This window comes from Triticum urartu, chromosome 7 (assembly GCF_003073215.2).
Source record: "Triticum urartu cultivar G1812 chromosome 7, Tu2.1, whole genome shotgun sequence".
Lineage (NCBI taxonomy): Eukaryota > Viridiplantae > Streptophyta > Magnoliopsida > Poales > Poaceae > Triticum > Triticum urartu.
This window is the reverse complement of record NC_053028.1, coordinates 652,608,426-652,635,554: the sequence shown is the minus strand read 5'-3', so window position 1 is coordinate 652,635,554 and position 27,129 is coordinate 652,608,426. Positions and strand designations below refer to the sequence as shown.

General features: G+C 43.0%; 2 protein-coding genes across 2 annotated transcripts; one reads left to right on the top strand and one right to left on the bottom strand.

Annotated features, from left to right (window-relative positions):
• The first annotated feature begins 5,920 nt into the window (after positions 1–5,920).
• On the top strand, positions 5,921–12,336 carry LOC125525153 (molybdenum cofactor sulfurase). The gene is made up of 22 exons (XM_048690172.1): positions 5,921–6,081; positions 6,376–6,474; positions 6,575–6,633; positions 7,003–7,163; positions 7,412–7,593; positions 8,086–8,209; positions 8,335–8,437; positions 8,519–8,564; positions 8,747–8,785; positions 8,874–9,030; positions 9,107–9,209; positions 9,400–9,516; positions 9,608–9,685; positions 9,783–9,884; positions 9,984–10,077; positions 10,175–10,285; positions 10,397–10,461; positions 10,770–10,918; positions 11,072–11,304; positions 11,467–11,597; positions 11,791–11,901; positions 11,982–12,336. Exons 1-22 carry the CDS (start codon positions 5,970–5,972, stop codon positions 12,096–12,098), a joined length of 2,493 nt encoding a protein of 830 aa, XP_048546129.1. The 5' UTR covers positions 5,921–5,969; the 3' UTR covers positions 12,099–12,336.
• A 157-nt stretch (positions 12,337–12,493) lies between these two features.
• Positions 12,494–16,920, bottom strand: LOC125525154. Its single transcript, XM_048690173.1, has 8 exons — positions 16,679–16,920; positions 16,501–16,561; positions 16,313–16,386; positions 14,304–14,396; positions 14,161–14,231; positions 13,265–14,069; positions 13,088–13,170; positions 12,494–12,943 (listed from the first exon to the last, which is right to left on the bottom strand). The coding sequence occupies exons 1-8, from the start codon at positions 16,802–16,804 to the stop codon at positions 12,898–12,900; spliced, it is 1,359 nt and encodes a 452-aa protein (XP_048546130.1). The 5' UTR covers positions 16,805–16,920; the 3' UTR covers positions 12,494–12,897.
• Positions 16,921–27,129: the final 10,209 nt, after the last annotated feature.

Here is a 27,129-nt window from a genome sequence, read left to right as displayed (position 1 = left end):
ATTGTGCGAGCTGCCTCCTCCATGGGTATGCTGAAAATGTCCTCCCGGTTTAGGGGTAAAACGTGGCTTCTGCTGAGCTCCAGAACTGTACTTCCCTTGTCCATACTTCCTCTTGCGGTTTTCAATCTGCTGCTGCTTCCCTTCAATCATAAGAGCGCGATCTACCAACTCCTGGTAGTTGTTGAAGCTTGCTACCATCAACTGCATGCTCAACTCATCATTCAGTCCTTCCAGAAACTTCTCTTGCTTAGCTGCATCCGTAGCAACGTCATCTGGGGCATAACGTGCTAGCTTACTAAAGTCATCCACATACTAGCCAACTGTCCGTCCTCCTTGGCGCAAGTTGCGAAACTCACGCTTCTTCATGGCCATAGCTCCTGCTGAAACATGGGCAGTATGGAAAGCCTGCTGAAATTGGTCCCATGTCACCGTGGCTATAGGGTAGGTGATAGTGTAATTCTCCCACCATGATGCTGTTGGTCCATCCAACTGATGTGCGGCAAAGCGCACCTTCTCAGCATCAGTGCATCCTGTAGTGGTTAACTCCCTTCCAATCTTGCGGAGCCAATCATCTGCTACTATAGACTCGGTGCTACTAGAGAACACCGGCGGATTCAGCCTAAGAAAACGGGTTAAGTGATCAACAGGTGGTGGCGGTAGTGGGCTATTGTTGTTGTTGTTCCCCTGATTCTGATTCTGGACTAGCAACTGCATCAACGTATTCTGCTGCTGGATCAACTGAGTGAGCTCCGGTGGGAAAGAAAATCCATTGTCACGTCTCGGAGGCATCTGGGGTTTAGAAAAGATGAGAATATAGAATAGGATGAGGTCTAGAGGGAAAACACTACCCATATGCACATGAGGCAAAATGCAAAAAAAACCACTTCATTCAATCAAACAAGGGCATACAACGGTCTATCTATTGTTACAAAAAGTGCTCGGGCTATACTAGATACATGGGAGAATACTACTACTGTTATGGTGGTCGACTAGAAAAACTGCTCCGATGAAGACTCCACGATATCTGCTCCAGCTTCATCAACATAGTCATCGTCGCTATCGTCTGGGTCCGAGTCGGTGTCGTCGATGATGATGTAGTTCTCTGGACAAGTGCAATCTTCGTCTTCTCCTCCAGTTGCGGGAAATCCCATGAACACTTTCAGCTTCTTCTTCATATCATCATTCTTCTCTACTAGTGTTGCTATTTCCTCCTCATATCCATCGCGTGTAGACTTGAGTTCTTCCTCCAGCTCCGTGATCTTGGTCATGGCTTTCTTCAGGTCTATCATGTCTGCACACATCTGGTTCTCCTGGCATCGAATGTGCTGGTTTAACTCCTGGATGAAAGCTGCAATTGATCTATCCTTCCTGGTGCTGATCATCTCCCGTTGCTCATCTCGGCGCCCACAAATCTGGTAGATAGTATCCTTGAGATCCTTGTGGTAAACTTCTCCAATGCGCCCCATAGTGATGTGGGCTGCCATGCTCTTTCCTAGACTCCAGGTTGGTGCATCAAAGGAAAACTCTATGGGCTCAGTGACGGGCATGAACGTCCTTCCTGGAACTTGAACTTGAATCATCCAGCGTTCCTCTTCAGGTAAAGTGGCGTTGTAGGTCCTGGTGAATCTTGGTACTCCGATGTTCGGGTATCTAGTGACTTCCTTCAAGTGACGTCCAAAGGGTGTATCTTCATCCGGTTGCGTGAACTTGTTCCTTGCATCCGCCATCCTAAAAGAGTAGAAAAGATGAGGAGTCAGAAATGAGAAGAGTGAGTAGTGATCTAGGGCTTTTAGCTTAGTGGTCGTGTCCTACAGTCAGCGTGGGCTCTGATACCATCTTGTAGCGACCAGACCTCAAACAGTCCGATCTCTGTGCTTTAGTGTCATCCCTGGATCAGTAATGCTGACACACACAGTACTTGAAGGATTTATAACAGAGTAGCAATCACACACTTAGTACATCGAATGTCTCAAAAGAGAACTTATTACAATAAATATGGCTTAAGGCCATCTAATAACGATAACAGCGGAAGGCTTGGAAGATAAGTGAGTCCATCAACTCCAACGACATTACTGAGTATAGAACCATGACCTAAAGGCTCCTTACTTGTCGTCTGAAAAGTCTGCAACATGAACGTTGCAGCCCGAAAACGGGTCAGCACATGGAATATGCTGGCAATGTAACACATAGAGGGTAATGAAAGAATAAAGCTATACTACATGCATATATGGCTGGTGGAAAGCTCTATGGTTACAGTTTTTGCATAAAGCCAATTTTTCCCTACTGCAAAGAAATAAATTTTATTTAACTATCATGGTGGTTGTTAAAACATTGAGAAGATAGACATCCTCTCAATCCCAATTAAGTATCATCATTAAAACCCAACAATATTAATTAAAGTAACATGATAAGATTCACATGATAATCCAAGTACTAGATACTCAAGACGTCCATAACCGGGGACACGACTAACCATGATTAGTTTATACACTCTACAGAGGTTTGCGCACTTTTCCCCACAAGACTCGATCTCCTCCGTTGGGATTCTCGCACTGCATGATGTTTGAGAAACGGATGTCTGAGACATAGTTTTTCAGAAGTGCTAGCACCTTACGATCGGGTAGACAGTACCAACCTACATCCCCTACATCTGCTAGTCTACCACTGTAAGAGTTCGCACGACTTAGTCAACTATGCTAGAGCCCATAGTAGCTTGTGGCTGCACACAGAAGTTTCTAGTATGAATAATCTCATGATCCCTTTGAGCCTGGGTGGCGGTCCATAAAGAAAAACAGGCAATCGCTGGAATACCCAGGTACCTCAATCCACCAAGATGTGTGTTTAAGTTGCCACCTTAAATAATCCATTAATTTATCAATCTCACATCTGTCATGGATACACTCACCCAATCCACGTCTACTAGCATAGCATGGCATAATAAGCAAACGTAGAAGTAACTCCCAAGGGTTTGATAATAAAACAGGTAATAGGTACTACCTCATCTACTTCCCAAAACACAATTTAATTAGATCCTAATCATGCAATTGTTTGAGAATTGATCTAATGCGTAAAACTGGGTATGAAAGGGATATGATCAAAGTGTTACTCGCCTTGCTGATGATCCGCGAAACCTAGAGATTCAAAGTAGCAAGCGGCGCACTCCGGATACTCTATCACAAATAAACAAGCATACAATAAGTACTCATCTAATGCCTGGGTAAAACTCAAATAAGAAATCTAATCAGAAAGTTCAACTTAAGAACTCTGGTTTGCAAAAAGAATCAAATCGAACGAAACAACGAAAGTCAAACAACGAAAGAAACAAACTTCGTTTACTAATCTGGATCTAAGTCAAATTTTATAGCTGCAAAAACTTGTTTGAGTTGGTTAAACGGAAAGAGGGTTTCGAGACGAAACTCCAGGCGCTTGAATCGGCTGATTCCGATAAACGAGCGAAAAGATAAACTAAAACGAAAATCGGATCAGAAATCGCGATCGGAAATAATCGCAGAAAGCCAAGAAAAAGAAAAACTGACGAACAGATTAACGAACGAAACGTTCGTTATCTGAAACTAAATGGTGAACGCGTTCGTTAAAACGAACGAACGAGCGAACGCTCGTTAAATAAAAGAACCGATAAAACCAATAAAAAAATAAACCTAGGGTTTCTAAAAAAACTGGATCGGTTTTTCTTAGAAAACCGGGGTGGCGGGCGGCTACCTCGGCTCGGGCTCCGGCGAGGTCCGGCGGGGTCCGGCGGGGCTCCGGTGGCGGTGGGTGGCTTGGGGTGGCGGGGCGGCGGCGGCGCAAGGCGGCGGGGCGGCAGTGGCTTGCGGCGGCGGCGCAAGGCGGCGGGGCGGCGATGGCTTGCGGCGGCGGCGGCTCCGGCTGTGCGGCTCCAGGGGGCCCCCCGGGTCGGTTTATAAGGGGGGGGTGGGGGCGGTGGCTTGCGGGAGGGGCTGAGGCGGCGTGGCCCTCCCGGACTCGGCGGCGGCGGCGATCGGGACTCCGCTCCCGATCCGGATGCGGGAGGCGGCGGCGGCTGGGCCTTCGGCCCAGTCAGGTGCGCGGGAGTTTTCTTTAAATAATCCCGCCGAACTAAGAAAAATCCTAGAAAAATAAATAAAATCTAAAAATGCCAAAACAAATTTTCACCATCTAAATAAAATATTTAGAATAGGATGAACATTTTCTTGGCCCTAAAGTGCAGTTTTGAAAACGTGCAATTTTTCCTAAATTCAAATAAAATAGCTAGAAAATCCGAAATAAAATCTTACTTGATTTTTTTAAAAACCTTCAATATTTCTTTATTTTGGGAAAGTCATTTTATTCCCTCTCTCATATTTTTATTATAGAAATAATTGAAGATAAAATAAATAAAATCAATGATCCTGTTTTTCCAAAATTTGAGAAAACTCAAATATGAAAATAACGAAATCCCCAACTCTCTCCGTGGGTCCTTGAGTTGTGTAGAATTTTTGGATCAGGCCAAAAGCAAATAAAATATGATATGTAGTTATGACCTAATGTATAACATTCCAAATTAAAAATTTGGGATGTTACATGTTGCTTGTACGAGTAAATTGGGGGCAACACTAAATTTAGGAATATCTTGTATTTAGCAATTAGTATGCTTATTCATTTAACCTAATTTGGGGTATTTTAACGGAATTCAATGTCTAAGTCTGAGCGGCAACTTGTATATTTTTGTGTGCTTAGTTCTCTTATGAAGCATATATATTGCTAATCATACATGTATTTTGCGATCAATATGGGTAAATATAAGTATAAATTTTCCTGAAGGGTACAAGTTCTTGTTTGTTGAAGTTGTTTTTTCCTTGTCTTTGCCCCCCATAGATTCTTGTCAAGCTCCGCTACTGCTACCTTGCACCAAACCATGTCATGTACAAAAATCTGGCACAGATCACAGCGAAAAAACAGTCTGGACATTTGCGTAGTTACAATGAAATCTCTTCGAAACATCTTCTCCGTGGCATCAATATTCGCAAGACAAAATTCTGCCTACATCAGTAAAGAGACTGCAATCGGACTAGAGCAGCGATGCTGCCACTCGTTCACCTGCACGAACTTGATTACCTATAATTATTTTCGGAAGCTATGAGCGATTGACGTACTTGGGCCGGGATGATCCCCTGAAAGCGCATGCCGTCAAATCACAAAGTCATCACCACAGTGTGAATGAAAAGTCCTAACTTCACAAGCAACCAAACCAACAAAAGCTACATGACACATTAACATAACCTCATCAGATATGAATAACCGGCTTCGAAGGCTATAGATTAGGCCGGAGACAACATTTAGGAATGTCCCACACGAGACAGACAAATGGTGGGTTGTTCAGGCCCAGCCTGCACGTTCCAGCCCACCACCGTGCGGGCCAGGCCATCGCATCGCACTCACAATGCGCTCAAGTGAGCTGGCCCGGACGCCTACCACATCATCACTGCTTAGCATTCTTGTGGAGAGAAAAAGGAGAGAATGTGACGCCATTGATGCGTCCGCAGAAGCTTCGTGTCCCGCCATTGACCACGGGAGGGAGGGCAGCCAATGGGGGAGAACTAGGAGGGGTCAATCCGTGCGTGAGCCATTACGTAGGTAGCCAAGCCACCGCCCGCTCTCCGCCTCTCGCCGTCCGCCGACGCCACACGCAAGCAATTTTTAATCCCCCGCCGAGCGCCCCAACCACCGCCGTCTGGCTCCCTTTCTCCACTCCGGGCACGAGGGGAGAATAATCTAATCTAATTGGCCCAGTGCGCGCCACGCCTGCCGCCACTAGCTCCACTCTCGCCGCCGAATCAATCAGGTCAGGATCCCCCTCGGGCTCGCTCCAGCTAATCCGACCGGCCCTTTCCGGCTCCGGCCGCGGTGTGAGCTGGGAGGATTCGGGGGGGGGGGGGGGGGGGGGGGGGGGGGGGGGGGGGGGGGGCGAGGGCGGGACGGAGGGAGGCATGGAGCAGAGCAGGGAGGAGTTCTTGGAGCAGTTCGGCGGCGACTACGGCTACCCGGACGCGCCCAGGGGCGTCGACCAGATGCGGGCCGCCGACTTCAAGCGCCTCCAAGGTGCTTAACCCATTCACGCTTCTCTCAATTTATTCATACAAGAGAGTTTCAGGGGGAAAACTGGAATTTTTCTTTGGATTACTAGAAAGTACTCCCTCAGTTCGGAATTACTTGTCGCAGAAATGGATGTATCATCTAGATACATCCATTTCTGCAACATGTAATTCAGGACGGAGGGAGTATGATTCTTGAGCTGAGAGTGATGGCGATTTGGCAGTTAAATCAATGTGCTGGTGTTGTGTGGAGGAAGTTCATAGCATTTAATTGTGTGTTTTGCTTGATTGTGGGGAGCAGGGACGGTGTACCTGGACCATGCCGGTGCGGCGCTGTACTCGGAGCCGCAGATGGCCGATGTCGTCAAGGACCTCACTTCCAATTTCTATGGCAACCCTCGTATCCTTAGCTCGCGTTGTCGAGAGACATTGTTTTATTTCTTGCTATTGATGTATGCGTTGCGAGTTCTTGAGGATGTGGCCCTTGACGTGTTTGTTAGATAGCCAGAGTGACTCGAGCATGGCCGCGACTGACCAAGTTACTGCTGCGCGCCATCAGGTACCTTTCTGGCTTGTATCTTGTCAGTCCTGTTTACATAATCAACGGCAATAAACATTTCTAAGACCAAACGCCATAGCATCAGTTTCTGTGTAAGGAAAAGCCAATGCTGATGAGGTTATTTGCTGTACATATTCCATTCATGTCCTAATGTAGCTACTAGTGTCTGTCTCAACTTACAGTAAGTTTAGAAATGCTCAAACTACATATAGCTAAATGAGGAGAGTATTGATAAAGTATGCACCTGTCATTGTGATTGAAAGTTTGAAGGATACTGTGATTTGCCAACATCTTGCTCTATTCCATGCATTTGAGTAAGTTTGCAGTCAGCTTTTTTCTTGGTTATGATGCAGAATTTATCTTACACAGGTCCTAAAATACTTCAATGCATCTCCAAGAGACTACAAATGCATATTCACCTCCGGGGCAACAGCGGCTCTGAAACTTGTTGGTGAATGTTTTCCATGGAGTAGAGAAAGCTGTTACATGTACACAATGGAGAATCATAATAGTGTACTTGGGATAAGAGAGTATCCTTCCGTTAAAATTCTCAGTACCAGATCACAACTTTACTTGTCTGCCTAGTTGAAGCATATCACCTCTGCTGACATAGAAGCTGCAATAGCACGATGGGTTCCTTTTAAATTCAGCATGCTCAATAGTTTTTCAAATTTGAAATTTAGGAAGAAAAATGGTTCGCACTCTATCCCCAAAGTTGAGAAGTTCACGTTGATGCAGGGGATCTTGTAGAATTCGTGTGTCCTTAATGTATTTATAGATATGCTTTGAGCAAAGGAGCAACTGCATTGGCAGTTGATATTGAAGAGGATAAGGGTCTTGAAAAGAACCATGGAAGTCCTAGTTCCGGTTTGTTTAAGATCTCGAGACACTCAAACCAAAGAAGAGGTGGAGATGTCCTTTCGCAGAATTGTCAGAATGGAAGCCTTTCAACGGTTTCAGGTAAAGTTTGTCAGGATGGCATCTATCGTTAATCACATACTAGCAAGATCTTATGTTCTGTTATACTAGTTGATCAATGGGCTAGAGCTTATATTTTTTATAGAATTGATTGTCTTGCTTTATCATTTTTAGATTTATTTTTTTAGAGAACTATGAAGCTTCCACAAGCTAGATGCAACTTATTTGTCCGCATTCTAGGAATGTTTTCTAATACACGTGTTTTATTCATTTAATTGGCATTTCAAGCCCAATTGTTGTACCATACTACCATGCAATGTACATAAATAACTCAAATATCTAACTGCAGAAGTTCCTTCTTCAAACTCTGAAAGTGATTATGTGGAACAATAAAAATCTACGGATGAGTTACATATAGCAAAAACGGAAGCCAAATTTAAAGTTCCACTCATTTCATTAAACATCTGTGCTGGTGTAGTTATTAACTTATTATCATTTTTAAATTTTAATTTATTTTTTCTCCCTGTGGTGTAGAAAACAATTGGAATCTGTTTGCATTTCCTTCTGAGTGCAATTTCTCCGGACAGAAATTCAACCTTAACTTGGTCAAGCTTATCAAGGAAGGAAATCTTGTGGGGCTCCCTTCGCAGCAGCAGCAGTAAGATGGTTGATAAATATAAAGCCATGCTTTGGACAAGACAATCAATTTCTCTAAGGGTTATCATCCTCTTTTAGTGGAACTTAAAGTACCTTGACCATACTTACTAATTACACAAAATGCAGGGGTCAATGGATGGTTCTGATAGATGCTGCAAAAGGATGTGCAACTGAACCACCAAATTTAGATGTGTATCCTGCTGATTTTGTTGTCTGTTCGTTCTACAAGGTAAATCTATATGCACCTATTATTGGCTTGAAATCTTGGTCCTAGAGATGTGACCAATTGCTATATTTTGGCAAATTGCAGATATTTGGCTATCCAACTGGTCTTGGTGCTCTAATTATAAAAAACGGTATGCAACAAGTACTTATCACTTTAACTTGGCATAATAGCTATGTTGTATTTTCACATGCTATAAACTACATCAAATATCCTAACGTTAATTAAATTATTACAAAAAACTTTATTTAATTGTTGGCAATCTTCCCAATAGTGTCAGCTTTATGACATCTTTCATATTTTCTGTTTTGACAGAGGCTGCCAGTTTGCTCAACAAGACATACTTCAGTGGAGGTTTTGTGTTGCCCTACTTAATTTCGATGTTCTATTTATCTTATAATTTGTCACTAATTTTGTTTTTAAATTTGTGTAACATCTGTAGGAACGGTAGCTGCTTCAATTGCTGACATTGACTTTGTTCAGAAAAGAAAGAACATCGAACAAGTTCTTGAGGATGGAACAATCTCGTTCTTAAGCATAGCTTCTCTTCGGCATGGTTTTAAGATAATTGAGATGCTAACTACCTCTGCCATTGCACGGTATCTATTAATGATAGTTTGGTCCTAATATTCTGCCTTGGATGTTCTCTGTAAACACTCTGTTTTTCTCTTGTAGGCACACATCATCTCTTGCTACATATGTGAGAAAGAAAATGCTGGACATGAAGCACAGAAATAAGAAAAATGTTTGCATAATCTATGGACTAGAACCATCTAAGGTATAAAAAATCAAGTTATTTTAATGCCTTCTTTAAGATGTACTGTTGCTATTTTTCTGTTTCTTCCACCGGTAGAAAGTGGCTGACACTTGCCACCAATATAAGAGCCAGACATTATGAACATGATATTCTAGGCTTCTTACGTGAAATATGTTAGCTCTATTCATTTTTGCTATCACATATGCTTTAGGTGGCAGATTTAAAGACGAGCCCTACAATCACATTCAATTTGAAAAGAGAAGATGGCACCTGGTTTGGATACCGTGAGGTGGAGAAGCTTGCTTCCTTGTCAGGAATTCATCTGCGTGTAAGTGTATAAACTCAGCTTCCATTCTACCTACGCCAGCCTGTTACCTAATGTTGGTTCCTTGGTTTATTTTCCCTCATCTGTCTTGCAGACGGGCTGCTTCTGTAACCCTGGCGCTTGTGCTAAGTATCTTGGCTTGTCTCACTCGGATCTAGTTTCTAACTTTGAGGTACACCTTACAGACTTATCTAATTAACACATCAATAATCATATATCATTATAGATGCTTCATATCATAATAACGTAAATGTGTATTTACTTGCCAGGCTGGGCATGTTTGTTGGGATGATAATGACGTAATAAAAGGAAAACCAACTGGTGCTGTCAGAATATCATTTGGGTACATTTCCACTTATCAAGATGCGGAGGTATGATTTTAATAAGTTTGCTGTGGCATTTATCAAAATTTCCGTTACTTAGATCCTCTCTAAGGAGTTATCACTTATCAGCAATCTTTTCTTTTCTAGGAATTTCTGAAGTTTCTGCAGTCTTGTTTTGTGTCTAAACCAATAGCATCCAGTAATGGGCACGCGTTGAGTATGAACACTCTTAACTTAGTAGGTAATTGCTTTATGATTTGAAATTAGTGATGGATTACTGGATTGTATATCTGTTGGCATGTTTTTACCAGTTTAGTTCATATAAATTTTAATTGCAGACAATCAGAGTCAGCAAGTTGTTCCAGATGTTCGCTTAAAGTCCATAATTATTTATCCTGTGAAGTCTTGCCAAGGATTTAGCGTGCAGAGTTGGCCGCTGGCCGCTGGTGGTATGTGTGCATTCTATAGCATGGCTTATTCTTTCATTTGTATCTTTGGTTACAGCGATGTTGGTGGCCATAAACTGACGTTTTATAAACCATGTTGTCTTATTTACCTAGGCTTAAAATATGACAGAGAATGGCTTCTTCAAGGATCAGGTGGTGAAATTTTGACTCAAAAAAAGGTAATTGAATTATTCCTGCTTTCTTTGTGTTCAACCTTATGGATAACACCTCAATGCTGTCCCAAAAGCTGAAAGCAAAAATTTGCAACTACCCACTACTTTGTTCATTTTGTTAGATTTCTTGAGCTCTCCAGTAAAACAAATAGTATGGTTACAGAAGGTGAAGACAGATTATGCATCCTAGACATGAACAAAGCAAACTTGAATGGAAGAACTTTTTTACATTTTAGATATTTTGTTCAAAGTTAGTTGGCGAACCTGCCTGTCAGGATTTCTTTTTAGTGTGAGTTGACTTCCATATTCTTCAGGTACCAGAGTTGGCCTCTATCCGCACATTGATCAACCTGGAGCTTGGGAAGCTCTTTGTAGAGTCACCTAAACGAAAGGATAAATTGCAGATTTCTCTTCTGGAAAATCTGATTCATCTAACTGCAGAAGTAGATGTGTATGGCCAAAGGTAAGAACCGTACCAGTTTTTACATTATTTGATCAACTTCCTTTCCATTCACCATTTGGTGTTGGGTTTATTCGATGTTGCCTTTTTATTTGGAGACGGCCTCGAGTTTTTCACTTAGCTTCAGACTTAGAATAATCCTGGAATTTGCTTCAGGTACGAGGTAGAAAGTTATGATGAGAAGGTAAACACATGGTTCAGTGAAGCTATTGGACGCCATTGTACCTTTATGAGATGTTCAAGCTCCAAGAACAGTTTCTGCACATCTACTGGCAAGAACGGTCGTCTATGCAGGGATACTCGAAGCAAACTTAATTTTGTCAACGAAGGACAATTGCTGCTAATATCTGAAGAGAGCGTCTCTGACCTCAACAGTCGGCTTAGTTCAAGTATGCAATTTTCTTTCCCCGTTCCCTACTTATTGCAAAATGACCAAAAAGGGCTCTAATTGTTCATTGAAATCATTGGATAATTAGCAATTTTGACTGCCTCAGATAATAGTCTTATTTGCACAGCATTTTCTTGGGTAACATGATGTAAACATTTTGCAGGCAATGGAAATGGTAAGCAGCACGTTCTTGTTGATGCAATGAGATTTCGTCCCAACATCGTTATCTCTGGCTCGACGCCATACAGAGAGGATAACTGGAAGAGGCTTCACATTGGAGATGCCTATTTTACTGTAAGTGTTCTTCTCCTTTCAGCATCCATCGACAGAAGGGTTTTTTGTGCACACAATTGAACTTCCTTGTTAGAACTTCAGAGTGATCAAGCTCCTTAATTAACAAAATCCTGATGCTAGCTATTTAGACATATCACACCTGTTCACCAAATGTTGCTGAATCACTCCTGTTTGTCGGACTGTTTGTGTGCAGTCCATGGGAGGATGCAACCGTTGCCAGATGATCAACCTACATCAGAACGCGGGGCAGGTGATCAAGTCCAAGGAACCGCTGGCAACGCTGGCCTCCTACCGACGAGAAAAGGTGAGTCGCCTGCCTGTTGAGCGAGCCGGCACTTGCATTTTTCACCGTGTAAATTTTTTATGCTGTTCATATGTTTCCAGGGCAAGATTTTGTTTGGTGTCCTGTTGAACTATGAAGACGGCTTGAACGGACAAGAAGAGACCGTCGCAGAGAGATGGCTCCAAGTAGGGCAAGAAGTGCACGCTTCGACAGAGTGATTTCGTGTACAGATACAGAGCCAGCACCCACACCAGAAAAGGTGCTTGGCAATGAGTTGTTTAGGACTACACTTCTACACGCAGTGTGTGCAACAATTTTTTAATGCCTGTATGTAATATTTTTGTATACATACGACCTGCCTTTCGGAGAGGAAAAAGAAGTTGAAACATGTGAAAAATGTACAGTTGTAAACGGTTCAGATGCCAGAGTTACACAGAACTGATGTTCCTATGACCATGACATTTGTATAACAGCATGCCAGTTTTGTATTTGTAACCGCGGAACACAGCCGAGCATTATAAAAACCGAGAACATGACGATTCATGAACTCATGATGATACATGATGATTCATGAACTCATGATGATCCCAGAACTAAACTTGGTAACAACTACTGAGACATGAACTCATGGTAATTCCATAAATGAATTTGGTATAACAACTGTTCAGAACAAGGCAAAAAGGGGACACTGAGACGTCTCAGTGTGCTCGCTGTAAGGTGTAACGTCAGCTCACTCACTGCTCAGTGTGAGCAGTCACAAGCTACAACAGTATTGTGTATGCAGCAGAAAGGGTATTACAGACAGACAGGACAGCTAAGTAACATTTCTTACATCTTACAAGCTACAACAGTATGTAACATTGCATCACGGTGAAGGCGAAATTTTGGTGACAGGTATATGGTGGAGTGACAAAAAAAGATATAGCATTCAGGCGCGCAGCTTCAAAGGTTGAGGACTGACATATATCAACATTTGGATTGGGAGCTCTTGCCGATTATATTCAGCTTCCTCCACCATCAGGTCTCCTCCTCTACAAGAAACAAGTCTCCTCTGATAAGTTTCCTGTGTTAGAACCATGATGTTAGCACCAGATTGATCAGTGAAATGCGCAATGGGTTGGTGGCAAGTAGTTTGATGCATGGCAAAAGGGCTGAAAAAACAAAAACAACAGGCCTAAATTGCGTCCATGTATATAAAGGAACAAACCTCGGAGCGTTAGGCTGCTCATCCGACAAAACCCTCAACAGCCTCTCCTCGAATGGTGTCGCATGCCAGCTGACCTTTTGATCCTAACACCAGTGACATCTTAGAATGGTTAGCTCATGTTAACCATAAGTTTGGGTATGCATTACTAGACAAACCATAAACCATCAGAGCACATACCTCCTTGTATTTGGTGGTCGTGTTTGGAATGCCATTGCCATCCCATGCCTTGGGAAACCTTGGAGTAGGGTTATCGACATCTGCGTCCATCCCAGAAGCTGCCGTGAAGACGGGGCTCTCCGTGAAAAGCGTGTTCTCATCGCGCGGTTGGTCGGAAGCAGATGAAGTGACAACACCTTGATTCTCATTGTCTGTGGATGAAGGTTTTAGCCAGTGAGTCAGACTCATTGCAGCACGCTTTTCATCTGAATTTGATTTTGATAGAGCTCCACCATCCAACAGATTTGGGCTTCTGGTTTGGCACTTCGACTCCTCCGAAGGGGGTGATCCTTTTTCTTGGTATGAAGCATTCTCACTGGGAAAACTGAATGGCACTGATTTTGAGAATCCCACCTTAGTGACTGAATTTGAAGAGGTCTGCTGCAGTTTCTTGATATGATCTGCTCCCAAATTTGTACGTTTTGGAGAACTGGAGGGCAGCATTGGTGAAGAATCTTCTGGCGGTTCCATTTGCTGAAGCTTGTTCTCAATGGGTCTCAAGACAGGATAGATAAACTGTTTGCGGGTGCGCACACGCTTCCTAGAGATAGTAGACCCTGTGTGTGAAGCATAAATTGTTCCAGGGGTCTGCATATCATCTCTGAGAACCAAAGGTGTCGGGAAGGGTGAACCATTGCAGTCAGAGAACCTATTTTGCATGCTCCAGAATGGGGACTTATCACGGAGAACTGATCGAGGAACAGAATCAAGTGATTTATCTTGTAAAACTTCAAGTTCAGTCATCAAATCCTCCTCACATTTGAAGCTGAAAGGTTGACATAGGCATCAATTATATAACATCATCAAACCATGTTAAAGGAAGTCCAAACATATAGGAAAACTGGGGCAGTTATTACCATTCAGATGAATTAAATCCAGACACTGATGTTCCTCCCCTTGCAAGTGCATTGATGGACATGTCATCAGACTGCATATCCAAAAAGAAGGCATCAGAGATATGAAACTAATAACAAAATTATTCCATAGATACTGTCCCCACCTCATTAGCGGATTCAGAATTACTTTCATATGACACATTCCGAAGTTCAGCCGGGGTTTGCGATATTGTGCCGTACAACTGGAGGTGAGCTGCCTGGGTGGATTTAAGAGCCACATGAAAATTTCAAATTAGGATAGAATATAAAAACGCCTCAGTTCTTGGAATATTTTACATACTCCCAAGCTCTGAAAACAAAGTCAGGTACTGCCAGAACATAAAAAGTAAACAAATGCAGAAAATAAAAATATAAGAGATCAGAACAGACTGTACATTTTGGTCAATAATACCAGCACCAGTGAGCTTTCCCAATAAGAAAGGGCTAGGAAGAATGAAAAATTCTGGACTAAGCCCATATGTTCCAATGCTTAAAATAGAATTATTATCAGCAGGTGCAATGAATCAAGCTCGTGAACTCTTGAAAACATTGGATTTACTTATACAGCTACAGGACAATTAAAATGTAAATTTTACAGATATACTTTACAAAAATGCAAATGCACATACAGCTGTGGGTATATTGGCTATGCCAGCCACACATTTGCTTTCATGCAGTCAAAAAGAAACACAGGAAGTTTCTATTTTTATAACCAGAACATATAAAAAGAATGATTTACCATATAAAACACCCAGTGCATGAAATTCCAGAACCATCCTTTTATTTGGTCATAACATATAAAGTAGTTATTTGCAGTGTGCATTTGACAAAATACACTAACTAAAGCACTTGCCATGGAAAATTGTATGCCACAGCTAGTAGGTACAGTGCAAATACTGGGTATACCTAAACCTCTTCATATAAACTACCATAATGCTGAACACAGAAATACAGCACAATCAAATTCAACCTAAACTGCTACCTTGTATCAGATGGAAACCTAAAGGTAACACAAATTACAATAAAACAATGAACCTAGATCCGTCGAACTACACTGGGACCGTCAAAATGGTTGCACAAACATTCCCACATATGTGACTCGAAGAAGGGACATAAGATCATTCAGTTATCAGGTACTGTGTAAACTTAATATCTCCATCTAAACTATCCACATACATTGTGCGCGTCAGGGAAATACAGTACCATATACAACACCCAGTCTATGAAATTCCAGAACCATCCTTTTATTTGGTAATAACATATAAACCATCCTTTTATTTGGTCATAACATACAGGAAGTTTCTATTTTTATAACCAGAACATATAAAAAGAATGATTTACCATATACAACACCCAGTCTATGAAATTCCAGGACCATCCTTTTATTTGGTCATAACATATAATGATATAAACTAGTTATTTGCAGTGTGCATTTGACAAAATACACTAACTGAAGCCCTTGTCATGGAAAATTGTATGCCACAGCTAGTAGGTACAGTGTGATACTGGGCAAACCTAAACCCCTTCCTATAAACTACCATAATGCTCAATACAGAAATACAGGCACGATCAAATTCAATCTAAAGTGATACCTTGTAGCAGATGGGAACCTAAAGGTACCACATATTACAGTCAAAAAATGAAGCTAGATCCGTCGAACTACAATGGGACAGTCCAAATGGTCTTACACAAACATTCCCCACATGTGTGACTCAAAAGAGGGACATGTATTCATTCAGTTATTAGGTACTGTATAAACTTCATCTCAACATCTAAACTATCCACATACATTGTGCGCGTCGGGGAAATACAGTAACACATATGCAATCACAAAAGCAGCCTGGAACGACAATCTGACAGTCACAGTAAGCAAGCGCACGACCATTCCCCACATCTGTGACCCAAAAAAGGGGCAGGAGTTCACCTAGCTATCACCAGGCACTGTGTGAACCTGATCTCTCCATCTATAAACCATCCACATACATCGCACGCATTGCGGAAGCACAGGCGTAATTTGGAAACCTTGAGTTCTGAACCTAGAACTACAAGCTGACAGACAGTAACAATAACACGCAGCCATTCCTCACGCGTGTGACCGAACAGAAATTCGTTTAGCGTGCTCTGGTAGGCGTACCTCTCGCCGAAGCTCCTCGTCGGTGTCGTCGCCATCTGCCAACTGCTCATTCGACCCTGTGCTCTCCGCAAAACCTGAAGCAACACCACGCACGCATCGAAACGAACGACGCAGGGGTTAACCACAGCACACCAATGACGAATCCATGAGGCCAAAATCGCAAATCTGATGGAGACAATCGAGGATACCTTTCTCCTCGTCCGAGGCAGGGAGCGCCTCCCCTCCCCGGCCCTTGGGCACGAGCGGATCCTGCACAGACGCGACCGCACCAAAAACATCACCGCCTGGGCTCGAAGCACGATTGAATCGAGGAGCCGTAGGAGGGAGGAAGCGGGATGGAGAGAGGGAGAGGGAGGGTTGGCTTACCCGGTGGGCGGAGGCCGGGCTGTCGGGGCCGGGGCGGCGGCGGAACCAGGAGAGGAAGCAGTCGACGAGGACGGCGTCGAAGAAGGCGACCACCGCCCTCACGAGCGCCTCCGCGCACCCGCACATCGGGGCTCCGCCGGGGGCCTAGGGTTTCGCCGCGCCGCCGCCGGATCGGGACGGGATGGGGACGGAGGCGAGTCGGCCGTTTGAAATGGGACACGGGAAGAGGAGGAGGGGACCGGAGAGAGGTAGCCGTGGTGAAACTCGAAGAAGCTCGACGCGACGGGCCGGGCCCGGGGAGTTTCGGCCCGGTTCGTCAGCAGGGCTTGAGTTCGTCCCCGCGGCCCAGCTCTTCTGTCATCACTGGGCCGTCCCGTGGTAGTCTTCCTGGGCCGCAGATGCGTTCGGGCAACGAACGAACAGGTCGCGGTCGCGGGCTGTGTGGTGAGATGCGACGTGATTTGACCGCCGTGGTGGATTCGGGTGGGAGGGAAGTCGGCGTCGAGAATGAGCATGGAACACTGTAGACACGAGGAAAATGGCTCCTCCGACGCCGACTGTTCACCGGCCGCGGGGATTTCTTGCGGATTCCGGCGACGAACTGGCGAAAAAAGATGTGGCTGCGAGCTACGCTCGGCACCGCCTCTTTGACATTGCACCAAGGAGGAAAGAAGTTATATGGGGATCCGCACAAGTTACCTGTCAATTAACTCGCCTCCTCGCTTTCTTCCTGCTTTCCAGAGTTTTCACCTAGAAGCGGGGTAAATGGGTTAGATCACATGTTTCTCGTGTGTCGTTGCAGTGTTTGAGTTTTATGCGTTGATCAACTAGTTGCTCTAGCGCGTAGCGCATCGACTGGTTCACAAAGGATTTAGTTCGGTGCGACAAAGAGGCATGTGTGAAGGTCTCTGAATGTTTTGGCTTGTCTACAACAGCTTCTTTGGGCTCGCCATGCTACCATCGATCGACGGTCATCATGGTGCCACGTGTCTGTCCCTTGACCAAATCTTCGAGGCAAACTCTGGCTCCACTCAGAGCTAACCATGTAAAGTTGACAGTGTATTGTGAGTGAGAGGGGGCTATAATTTTTGAACTGTGGTCCAAAGACTTCACTCTAGTATTAAATAAGAAGAAGAGGGCGAAAACCCGCACAATAAACACTTGTCCACAAAAAAATTAAGGCCATAGAGCAACATCATCACTCACGTCATATGGCTAATTCGACTTCATCCTAGACGACCAAACTGGAGACACCCCTAGTTATAACGACATGGTGCTGTCCATTCACATAAGCAAATTAATATGGGTGGCTGGGTTTTTTCAGTGAGCTTCCCAAACAATTTCGTAGAAAAAATATGACTCAAAATAAGAATCTTTAGGCAGGAGATGTCTCCAGTTTTTGAGTCAGCGTCGGAAATGAGCGAGGAACACTGTTGTCACGAGGAAAATTGTATCCCAGACGCCGACTGTTCACCGGCCGCGGGAATTTCCTGCGAATTCCGGCGACGAACTCGCGGAAAAAGATGTGGCTGCGGGCTAGGCTTGGCACCGCCTCTTTGACGTTGCACCAGGAAGGAGAGAAGTTACGTTGGGGATCAACTCAAGTTACTTGTCAATTAACTCGCGGCGTCCCCTTCCCCCTGCCTTCCTGAGAGTTCACCCGGAAGCGGGTTAAATGGGTTAGATTACACGTTTCTCGTATATCGTTGCAATGTTTGAGTTTTATGCGCCGACCGACTAGGTGCTCTAGCTCGTAGTGCATCGACTTGTTCGCCAAGGATTTAGTTCGGTGCGTCAAAGAGGCATGTGCGAAGGTCTCCAGATGTTTTGGCTTGTCTACAACAGCTTCTTTGGACTCGCCATGCTACCATCGATCGATAGTCATCATGCTGTCACGTGTTCGTCCCTTGATCAAATCTTCAAGGCAAAGTCTGGCTCCACTCATAGCTAACTATGTAAAGTTGACAGTGTATTGTGAGTGAGAAGGGGCTATAGTTTTTGAACCGTGGTTCAAAGACCCCACTCTAGTACGGAGTATTAAATAAGGAGAAGAGGGCAAAAAACCACACAATAGACACTCCTCTGCAAAAAAAAAAATTGAGGCCACAGAGCAACATCATCACTCACGTCATATGGCTAATTTGACTTCATCCTAGACGACCAAACTAGAGACACTCCTAGTTATAACGACATGGTGGTGTCCGTTCACATAAGCAAATTAATATGGACGGCTGTTTTTTCCCGTGAACTTCCCATATCATTTCATAGAAAAATTATGACTCAAAACAAGAACCTATAGGTAGGAGATGTCCCCAGTTTTTGAGTCGGCATCGGGAATGAGCGAGGAACACTGTTGTCACGAGGAAAAATGGTACCCCGACTCTGACTGTTCACCGGCCGTGGGGATTTCCTGCGGATTCCGTGACGAACTCCAGAAAAAGATGTGGCTGCGAGCTGGGCTTGGCACCGCCTATTTGACATTGCACCAAGGAGGAAAAAAGTTACGTGGGGATCCGCTCAAGTTACTTGTCAATTAACTCGCCGCGTTCCCTTCTCCCTGCCTTCCTGAGATTTCACCCGAAAGCGGGTTAAATGGGTCAGATCACATGTTTCTCGTGTGTCGTCGTAGTGTTTGAGTTTTCTGCGCCGATCGACTAGTTACTCTAGCGCGTAGTGCATTGACTGGTTCGCCAAGGATTTAGTTCGGTGCGCCAAAGAGGCATGTGCGAAGGTCTCTGGATGTTTTGGCTTGTCTACAACAGCTTCTTTGGGCCCGCCATGCTACCATCGATATCATCATGCTGCCACGTGTCCGTCCCTTGATCAAATCTTCGAGGCAAAGTCTGGCTCCACTTAGAGCTAACCATGTACAGTCGACAGTGTTTTGTGAGTGAGAGGGGGCTATAGTTTTTGAACCGTGGTCCAAAGACCTCAGTCTAGTATTAAATAAGGAGAAGAGAGCGAAAAACCACACAATAGACACTCGTCCACAATAAAAATTGGGGCCACAGAGCAACATCATGACTCACAGTCACATGGCTAATTTGACTTCATCCTAGATGACCAAACTGGAGACACCCCTAGTTATAACGACATGGTGGTGTCCGTTCACAGAAGCAAATTAATATGGCCGGCTGGTTTTTTTCCGGTGAACTTCCCATACCATTTCGTAGAAAAATTATGACTCAAAACAAGAACCTATAGGTAGGAGATGTCTCCAGTTTTTGAGTCGGCGCCGGGAATGAGCGAGGAACACTGTTGTCACGAGGAAAAATGGTTCCCCGACTCCGACTGTTCACCGGCCGCAAGGATTTCCTGTGGATTCCGTGACGAACTCCGGAAAAAGATGTGGCTGCGAGCTGGGCTTGGCACCGCCTATTTGACATTGCACCAAGGAGGAAAGAAGTTACGTGGGGATCCGCTCAAGTTACTTGTTAATTAACTCCCGCGTTCCCTTCTCCCTGCTTTCCTGAGATTTCACCCGGAAGCGGGTTAAATGGGTCAGATCACACGTTTCTCGTGTGTCATCGTAGTGTTTGAGTTGTATGCGCCGATCGACTAGTTACTCTAGCGCGTAGTGCATTGACTGGTTCGCCAATGATTTAGTTCGGTGCGCCAAAGAGGCATGTGCGAAGGTCTCTGGATGTTTTGGCTTGTCTACAACAACTTCTTTGGGCTCGCCATGATACCATCGACAGTTATCATGCTGCCACGTGTCCGTCCCTTGATCAAATCTTCGAGGCAAAGTCTGGCTCCACTCAGAGCTAACCATGTAAAGACGACAGTGTTTTGTGAGTGAGAGGGGGCTATAGTTTTTGAACCGTGGTATAAAGACCTCACTCTAGTATTAAATAAGGAGAAGAGGGCGAAAAACCACACAATAAACACTCGTCCACAAAAAAATTGAGGCCACAGAGCAACATCATCACTCACGTCATATGGCTAGTTCGACTTCATCCTAGACGACCAAACTGAAGACACCCCTAGTTATAACGACATGGTGGTGTCCGTTCACAGAAGCAAATTAATATAGACGGCTGGTTTTTTTCCGGTGAACTTCCCATATCATTTGGTAGAAAAATTATGACTCAAAACAAAAACCTATAGGCAGGAGATGTCTCCAATTTTTGAGTCGGCGTCGGGAATGAGCAAGGAACACTGTTGTCACGAGGAAAAATGGTTCCCCGACTCCGACTGTTCACCGGCCGCGGGGATTTCCTGTGGATTCCGACGACGAACTCCGCGGAAAAAGATGTGGCTGCGAGCTGGGCTTGGCACCGCCTCTTTGACATTGCACCAAGGAGGAAAGAAGTTACGTGGGGATCCGCTCAAGTTACTTGTCAATTAACTCACCGCGTCCCCTTTTCCCTGCCTTCCTGAGATTTCACCCGGAAGCGGTTTAAATGGGTTAGATCACACGTTTCTCGTGTGTAGTCGCAGTGTTTGAGTTTTATGCGCCGATCGACTAGTTGCTCTAGCGCGTAGTGCATTGACCGGTTCGCCAAGCATTTAGTTCGGTGCACCAAAGAGGCTTGTGCGAACGTATCTAGATGTTTTGGCTTGTCTACAACAGCTTCTTTGGGCTCGCCATGCTAACCATGTAAAGTCGACAGTGTTTTGTGAATGAGAGGGGGCTATAGTTTTTGAACCATGATCCAAAGACCTCACTCTAGTATTAAATAAGGATAAGAGGGCGAAAAACCACACAATAAACACTCGTCCACAAAAAAATTGAGGCCACAGAGCAACATCATCACTCATGTCATATGGCTGATTCGACTTCATCCTAGACGACCAAACTGAAGACACTCCTAGTTACAACGATATGGTGGTGTCCGTTCAGATAAGCAAATTAATATGGGCGGCTGGTCTTTTTCTGATGAACTTCCCGTACCATTTCATAGAAAAATTATGACTCAAAACAAGAATCTACAGTGATCGGGTGTTCGTTTCACATTCCATACCACAGAACCGAATCCTTAGGCAGGAGAAAAACTTGACATGTCGTCGATGTCTGGTCGACTTTGCCCATTCTGTTCAGAGTTCAACCGGGCTTTGACGTTTTTGGCAGGTTTGAGAAAACAACAACCAGAAGAGGCAATAATTCCTGGGGACCTTTGGATTGGATGGTTGCTCTACGCGGCAACTGTGGCAGCATGCCGTTGAAAAACAACGCTGCCGGTAACTAATTCCCGTAGACGAGACGGTGTACGTACATACTATTCGGAGCAAACTAATCAAGTGATAAATTTTACTCCCTCCGTTCCATAATACGTTTTTTTAACTCTAGTATAGTGTTAAAAAACATCTTACATTATGGAATGACTAGTGTCAAAAAATGTTTTATATTATGGAACAGAGGGAGTAAACGAAGGCTACTTATATGCAGCTGATAAACGCTACTACGTACTAGAGATTATATGTACAACCGTACCAAACTTTGCTAAAAAATTTTAACTCTTACGTAAGTTATGAAACTACATGTTTGAAATTTTTGCTCGATTGACACGTGAGCATCCACATGTACCACGTGATTGGATTAACTAGTCGAATGTGTGTTGCGACGCACTGCGGCGCCGTAGAAGCTTTGGAGTTTGGAGGCATGCGACACGAGCGAGATGCCGTCCGGCGAGGCACCACGACCTTGGGGTGCCTGCCTGCCTTTTTACGGCTTTTTCACTCGGTTCAGCAGGATAAAAAGTCACACGAGTCGGTAGGATATTACGGGAATTCACATCCAACACACAACCTATGTGCACGTGCACGTGCACCTAGTCGAAAAAGCTAATATGGGTGTATGGAATTCCAAAGTTACGATAGGTACTATGTGCATGACAAACTAGCTTCATCCTTTCAATAGTGGATTCCACTTTACATCCTTCCTTTAGGACTGAGGATGTGGCACTTTTTACGTGGTTTAGCAGAATTTCTTCAAAAGCAGTGACCTAATTTGTTTGAAGAGATAGTACCACTTAAGCAAGTTTGTTCTAGTTTCTACCCATTTCACGCAAACACGACGGATTTTCATATAAACTGGAATATACAAGTACTACCCATTTCAAAATACTTTCTATGTTAGTTTTGTCTTAAGTCAAACTCTGTCCTGCTTGAACAATTCTTATTGAAATAATATCAAAAACTGAAATACAAAAATAAATGCAGTTTGGAAATACATTTAATGAAGGATCTAAATATATTGGTTTGGCGCTGTGCACATTGATAGTATTATATTTTATATAACTTGATCAAACTTCACAAAATACGACTGAGAAAAAACTATTATGTAAAGTATTTTGAAACAGATGGAGTGGAAGCCTCCACGAGGAATAAAACGCAAATGACAAAGAAAGGTATACACGTACAATATATACATTGCCAATAGATCGCCGCGCCAGAGAGAAGACTGTGGGTAGACTTGACGAAAGGTGACACGGCGGCCAAAAAGTATGAGCGGCCGCTGTCACATTGGAATTAGCCATGTGATGTTCAAGGGTTAGCTTAATTGTCAGTAAAGAAGTCGGCACCGTCGTTGATTAGCACGAAGATGACTGCAAACAGTACTAGTACTACTATGGTGTACTACTACTTGATATTAAAATTAAACACCATGCATTGACTTTAACGTCTACCACACTTAGCTGCTAGCTCCACTTGGTTAATTAGATATTTGGATTAGTCTTGCACGCGGCACACAAAAGCTGGCAAGACAAGTACACACATGTTCCTTCCTCGGCTGGCATAGCTCATGGAGTTAGCTAGTCTCATCGACCGTGAATGTGATGGCCATGAATAGTAGATAGATAGACCCGGCCGCATTTTGTATTTCTCATGCGCCTTGCTAGCGTGTGTCCACTGGAAACACCGAGTATGTTTGACGTACGTGCATGCATGCCTAAGTAAGCGTGTCCGTACGTTCCAGTGGTTGAGCTTTGTCAAACTCTTGGAACGGTCTCAATGACTAGAGGCTAAATATATACGAGTATACATTTCAAATCTCTTGCTTGATTACGTGCGTACGCACGTGCATGCGCCATGGAATTCAAACTGCCATTTGCTCGGCCGACAGGTGTAAGTACACGCCGACCGTTTTCAGCAACACCAATTCAGTGGCAAAGCTCCTCACGGTAAGGTTCCCATCGTAACCACTGATCCACTTTCTAGTCCCATCTCGAATGTTTGTTATGTCCATCGATCTCAATTTCTTTTGTTATGTCCCCCAACCTTTGCACCTGAGGTGCACCCAGCTAATTGTTACACAGTTTAACTCTCGCAATTATTATTTTTGCATAGAAGCATGTGTTAACCTTTGCACCTGGAGACAAGGGATCACCTTTTCTTTCATTGTCAATTTGCACAATTGTGCTGGAGCTACATTTGCACCAACTGGCTACCGGCACATACAGGCATTCAGGAGAAAATTAGCAACCTAAAGCAACTGCTGAGCGTACCATATGCGATGGAGATTATCATCCTAACCTGTTGGGCAATCTAGGAATGATTACATATTCCAACATATACAGCCAAGTATATACTGATGCAGAAAGAAGCTAAAAGAAGAACTCAAATGGAGCACCTACAGAGTCAAGAGGAAGGAATACACTGGATTTGATACTTGGATCAAATCCTTTAGATAATTTGCTATGCTGCTGTTGTATTTGTTGTTTTCTGTATTTTCTTTGTTTCATTAGTTTTGTTTGTTTCTTCGATGTATAGTTCTTCCTTTTATTTTTACAGACCTTATCCTTTGTACTCTATTTTTAAAAAATTAATAAAAACACGCAGTAGAGTCCCGCTGTTTCCCTAAAAAAAGGATGCTTATGTTGCTACAGTATTACAGTCTGTCCCTCTAAACATCAAGTTCAGGAGATCTTTAGTACGAGATCGATGGGGTACGCGGTTGCATCTCGTGCGGAGGTTGATGGACATTCAACTCTCTCATCAGCCAGATGCAATTCACTGGAGACTATCTGTAAACGGAATTTTCTCAGTGAAATCTATGCATTTAGATTTAATTGACTCTGGTCCAATCCCGATATCACTACATATTTGCAAGATTAAAGTTCCTTTAAGAATCAAAGTCTTCATGTGGTTTGTTTACAAGGATATGATTCTGATAAAGGATAACTTAGCAAAGCGAAGATGGAAGGGCAGTCAACGGTATTGTTTTTGTGACCAGGATGAAACTATTAAGCACCTCTTTCTCAGCTGTCCTCTAGCAAAACTTTTATGGTGCTCGATTCATATAGCATTTAATGTTAGCCCTCCAAGTAGTATTAACATGTTATTTGGGACGTGGCTAAATGGAGTGGAGCCAAACAATGCGGGACATATTCGGATAGGACTATACACATTACTTTAGGCTATATGGAACTGCAGAAATGACATGGTTTTAACAGACAAACTCATATAATTTTTTATGCAGGTTATTTACAGGGCGACTACTTGGATCCATACGTGGTCGTTACTCACTCTTGCGGAAGCCAGGGAGCTTTTGGATACTAGGTGTACCCGGAGGGAGATGATAGCACGGGATATCTACAACCAGTTTGGATGACGGTCCAATAATAGGCTAGGTGTTTAGTCATCTCGACCTATTTTGGCCAGTTGTGGCAACTTTTATCTTCTTTTTCTTTTTTTAAGCTTAGAGTGAGCTTGCACTACAACACAGCCTTTTAGATTTTTTAATAATATGGCTGTATGCATCAGTTTGATGCAGAGGCGGGGGGGATCCTCCTCCCCCCCCTATAGAGAACTTGGAAAAGGCAACTCGAACTTGAATATTCTACATACCGCCGGTAGTAATATGTTGTTAGCCAAAGTTGTAGACTTTATAATCCATCCCAATGATTTCTAGCATATACACATATATTATGAGATCTAGTGTATGTGTAGGGTAATTAACCAAATTATTTTGTTTTTCATGAATTACAATTATTTACTTAAATTTTGGGTTTGTCTAGATGACCTGGGAGGAAACAAAAGGCACTTCCACAAATGTTCATTGATTAATTAAGTTTAATATATTTAACAAAATGCCCGTGGCTTTTGCTATGTGAGCGCCATAAAAAAAATCCATAGTTGTAGAAATGCTAGGGATGTATGACATATACAATTCCATAAAAATATAAATATGTGTGTCACGTGCAAAAATATATAGAGGTAAATAAATTTGTCCTGCTGGTTCTTGATCCGTACATAGCATCCCTCATGTTCATGATCTTTAGATTTCTTCTGAAATTCCAAAGATACAAAACCACCCTAAATAACTGGTTTGAGGTTTGAATAGTGGTTTCATATTCTAAGATCTCACAACATATGAAATGATTCACATGTGTGGACTGTGGATAATTCTAAAAAGCAATAAAATGTGAAAAACATCAGCTAACTTGATCATCTATGTTCCATCCAAAAATTACCAAAGTTAAGTGAATCTCTCTTGTCATTTTTACACATGATACTGATAGTTGTATCTTCTCATGAATTTTTGTGGATATCATTTCATAACACTCTTTACATCGATGACGTTTTTCTTATTTTTGAATGTCTTGAAATAAAAAAAATCATATTTTAAAACATAACTATGGTTCATTTAGCAGGTTTAGAAAATTCAAGGTTTAATTGAGTCAATTTCATTGTTTGGGGTTCAAGTCAGACCAAGCACAACAATTCTGTGTGTAAAATAGACTTTTCTCTACATGTTTAACCTGTAAAATACTCTCATATTTAATCCCGATGAAAGAGAGAAGGGCGTAAACAACATTGAAAAGCAACACAAACTTGATTATTGTACACATCACAAGTAGTTATATTTGGGTAACCAAAATTTTAAAATTATATAAGTCACCCCATAGTAAGCATATACATATATCTTATGAGGTAAATTACCATATATGTATGTATGTATTTTACAGAATTCTTTAGAACTTTTATGTGTTTTTATTTATTTTTTATTTTAGGTTCATCTAAAGTTCTGGGCTAACGATCAAAGAGTGGAAAATGCACTATGACACATTCTCGCAGATTAATTATTTTTGATGTGTAAAAGTACATGTAGCATTCTAGGTACATCTATAGCTTCCTAGGGAAAGAATTTCAAAAGGCCGCGTCATTGTCCCTATCTATAATCTAAACTGAACTGGTAAGTCATCCGTGAATCTGGATTTGTTGATTGAGATATGGACAGATGGAACCTTTTTCTCCTTTTCCCTTCTCTAAGAATGTGGTCCGAAACTCCATGATTCATTTCCCATATGTAAAGAATGCTTCATTTTCTTCGATAGGGATGTCACTAGATTGCTAGGCGGATAGGTAATCACAAACTGCTACCTTGACTTGATGGCGTTTTATCCTGCCTGCAAGGTTCCAATGGCAGCCACATATATATAAACCGTTGGTTGATAAATTCCCGTGGGAAGAGGAGAACTTTGCATCGATCTGATCCTTGGGACTTT

Excerpts from the sequence above, each read along its gene's own strand:
- LOC125525154 (XM_048690173.1), bottom strand. The coding sequence starts at position 16,804 with ATGTGCGGGTGCGCGGAGGCGCTCGTGAGGGCGGTGGTCGCCTTCTTC. Across the intron at positions 16,387-16,500 it reads TGCCTCGGACGAGGAGAAAG|GTTTTGCGGAGAGCACAGGG; the intron begins GTATCCTCGATT and ends GTGTTGCTTCAG. Across the intron at positions 14,397-16,312 it reads ACGAGGAGCTTCGGCGAGAG|GCAGCTCACCTCCAGTTGTA; the intron begins GTACGCCTACCA and ends AAATCCACCCAG.
- LOC125525153 (XM_048690172.1), top strand. The coding sequence starts at position 5,970 with ATGGAGCAGAGCAGGGAGGAGTTCTTGGAGCAGTTCGGCGGCGACTAC. Across the intron at positions 11,305-11,466 it reads CAACAGTCGGCTTAGTTCAA|GCAATGGAAATGGTAAGCAG; the intron begins GTATGCAATTTT and ends AACATTTTGCAG. Across the intron at positions 11,598-11,790 it reads TTGGAGATGCCTATTTTACT|TCCATGGGAGGATGCAACCG; the intron begins GTAAGTGTTCTT and ends GTTTGTGTGCAG.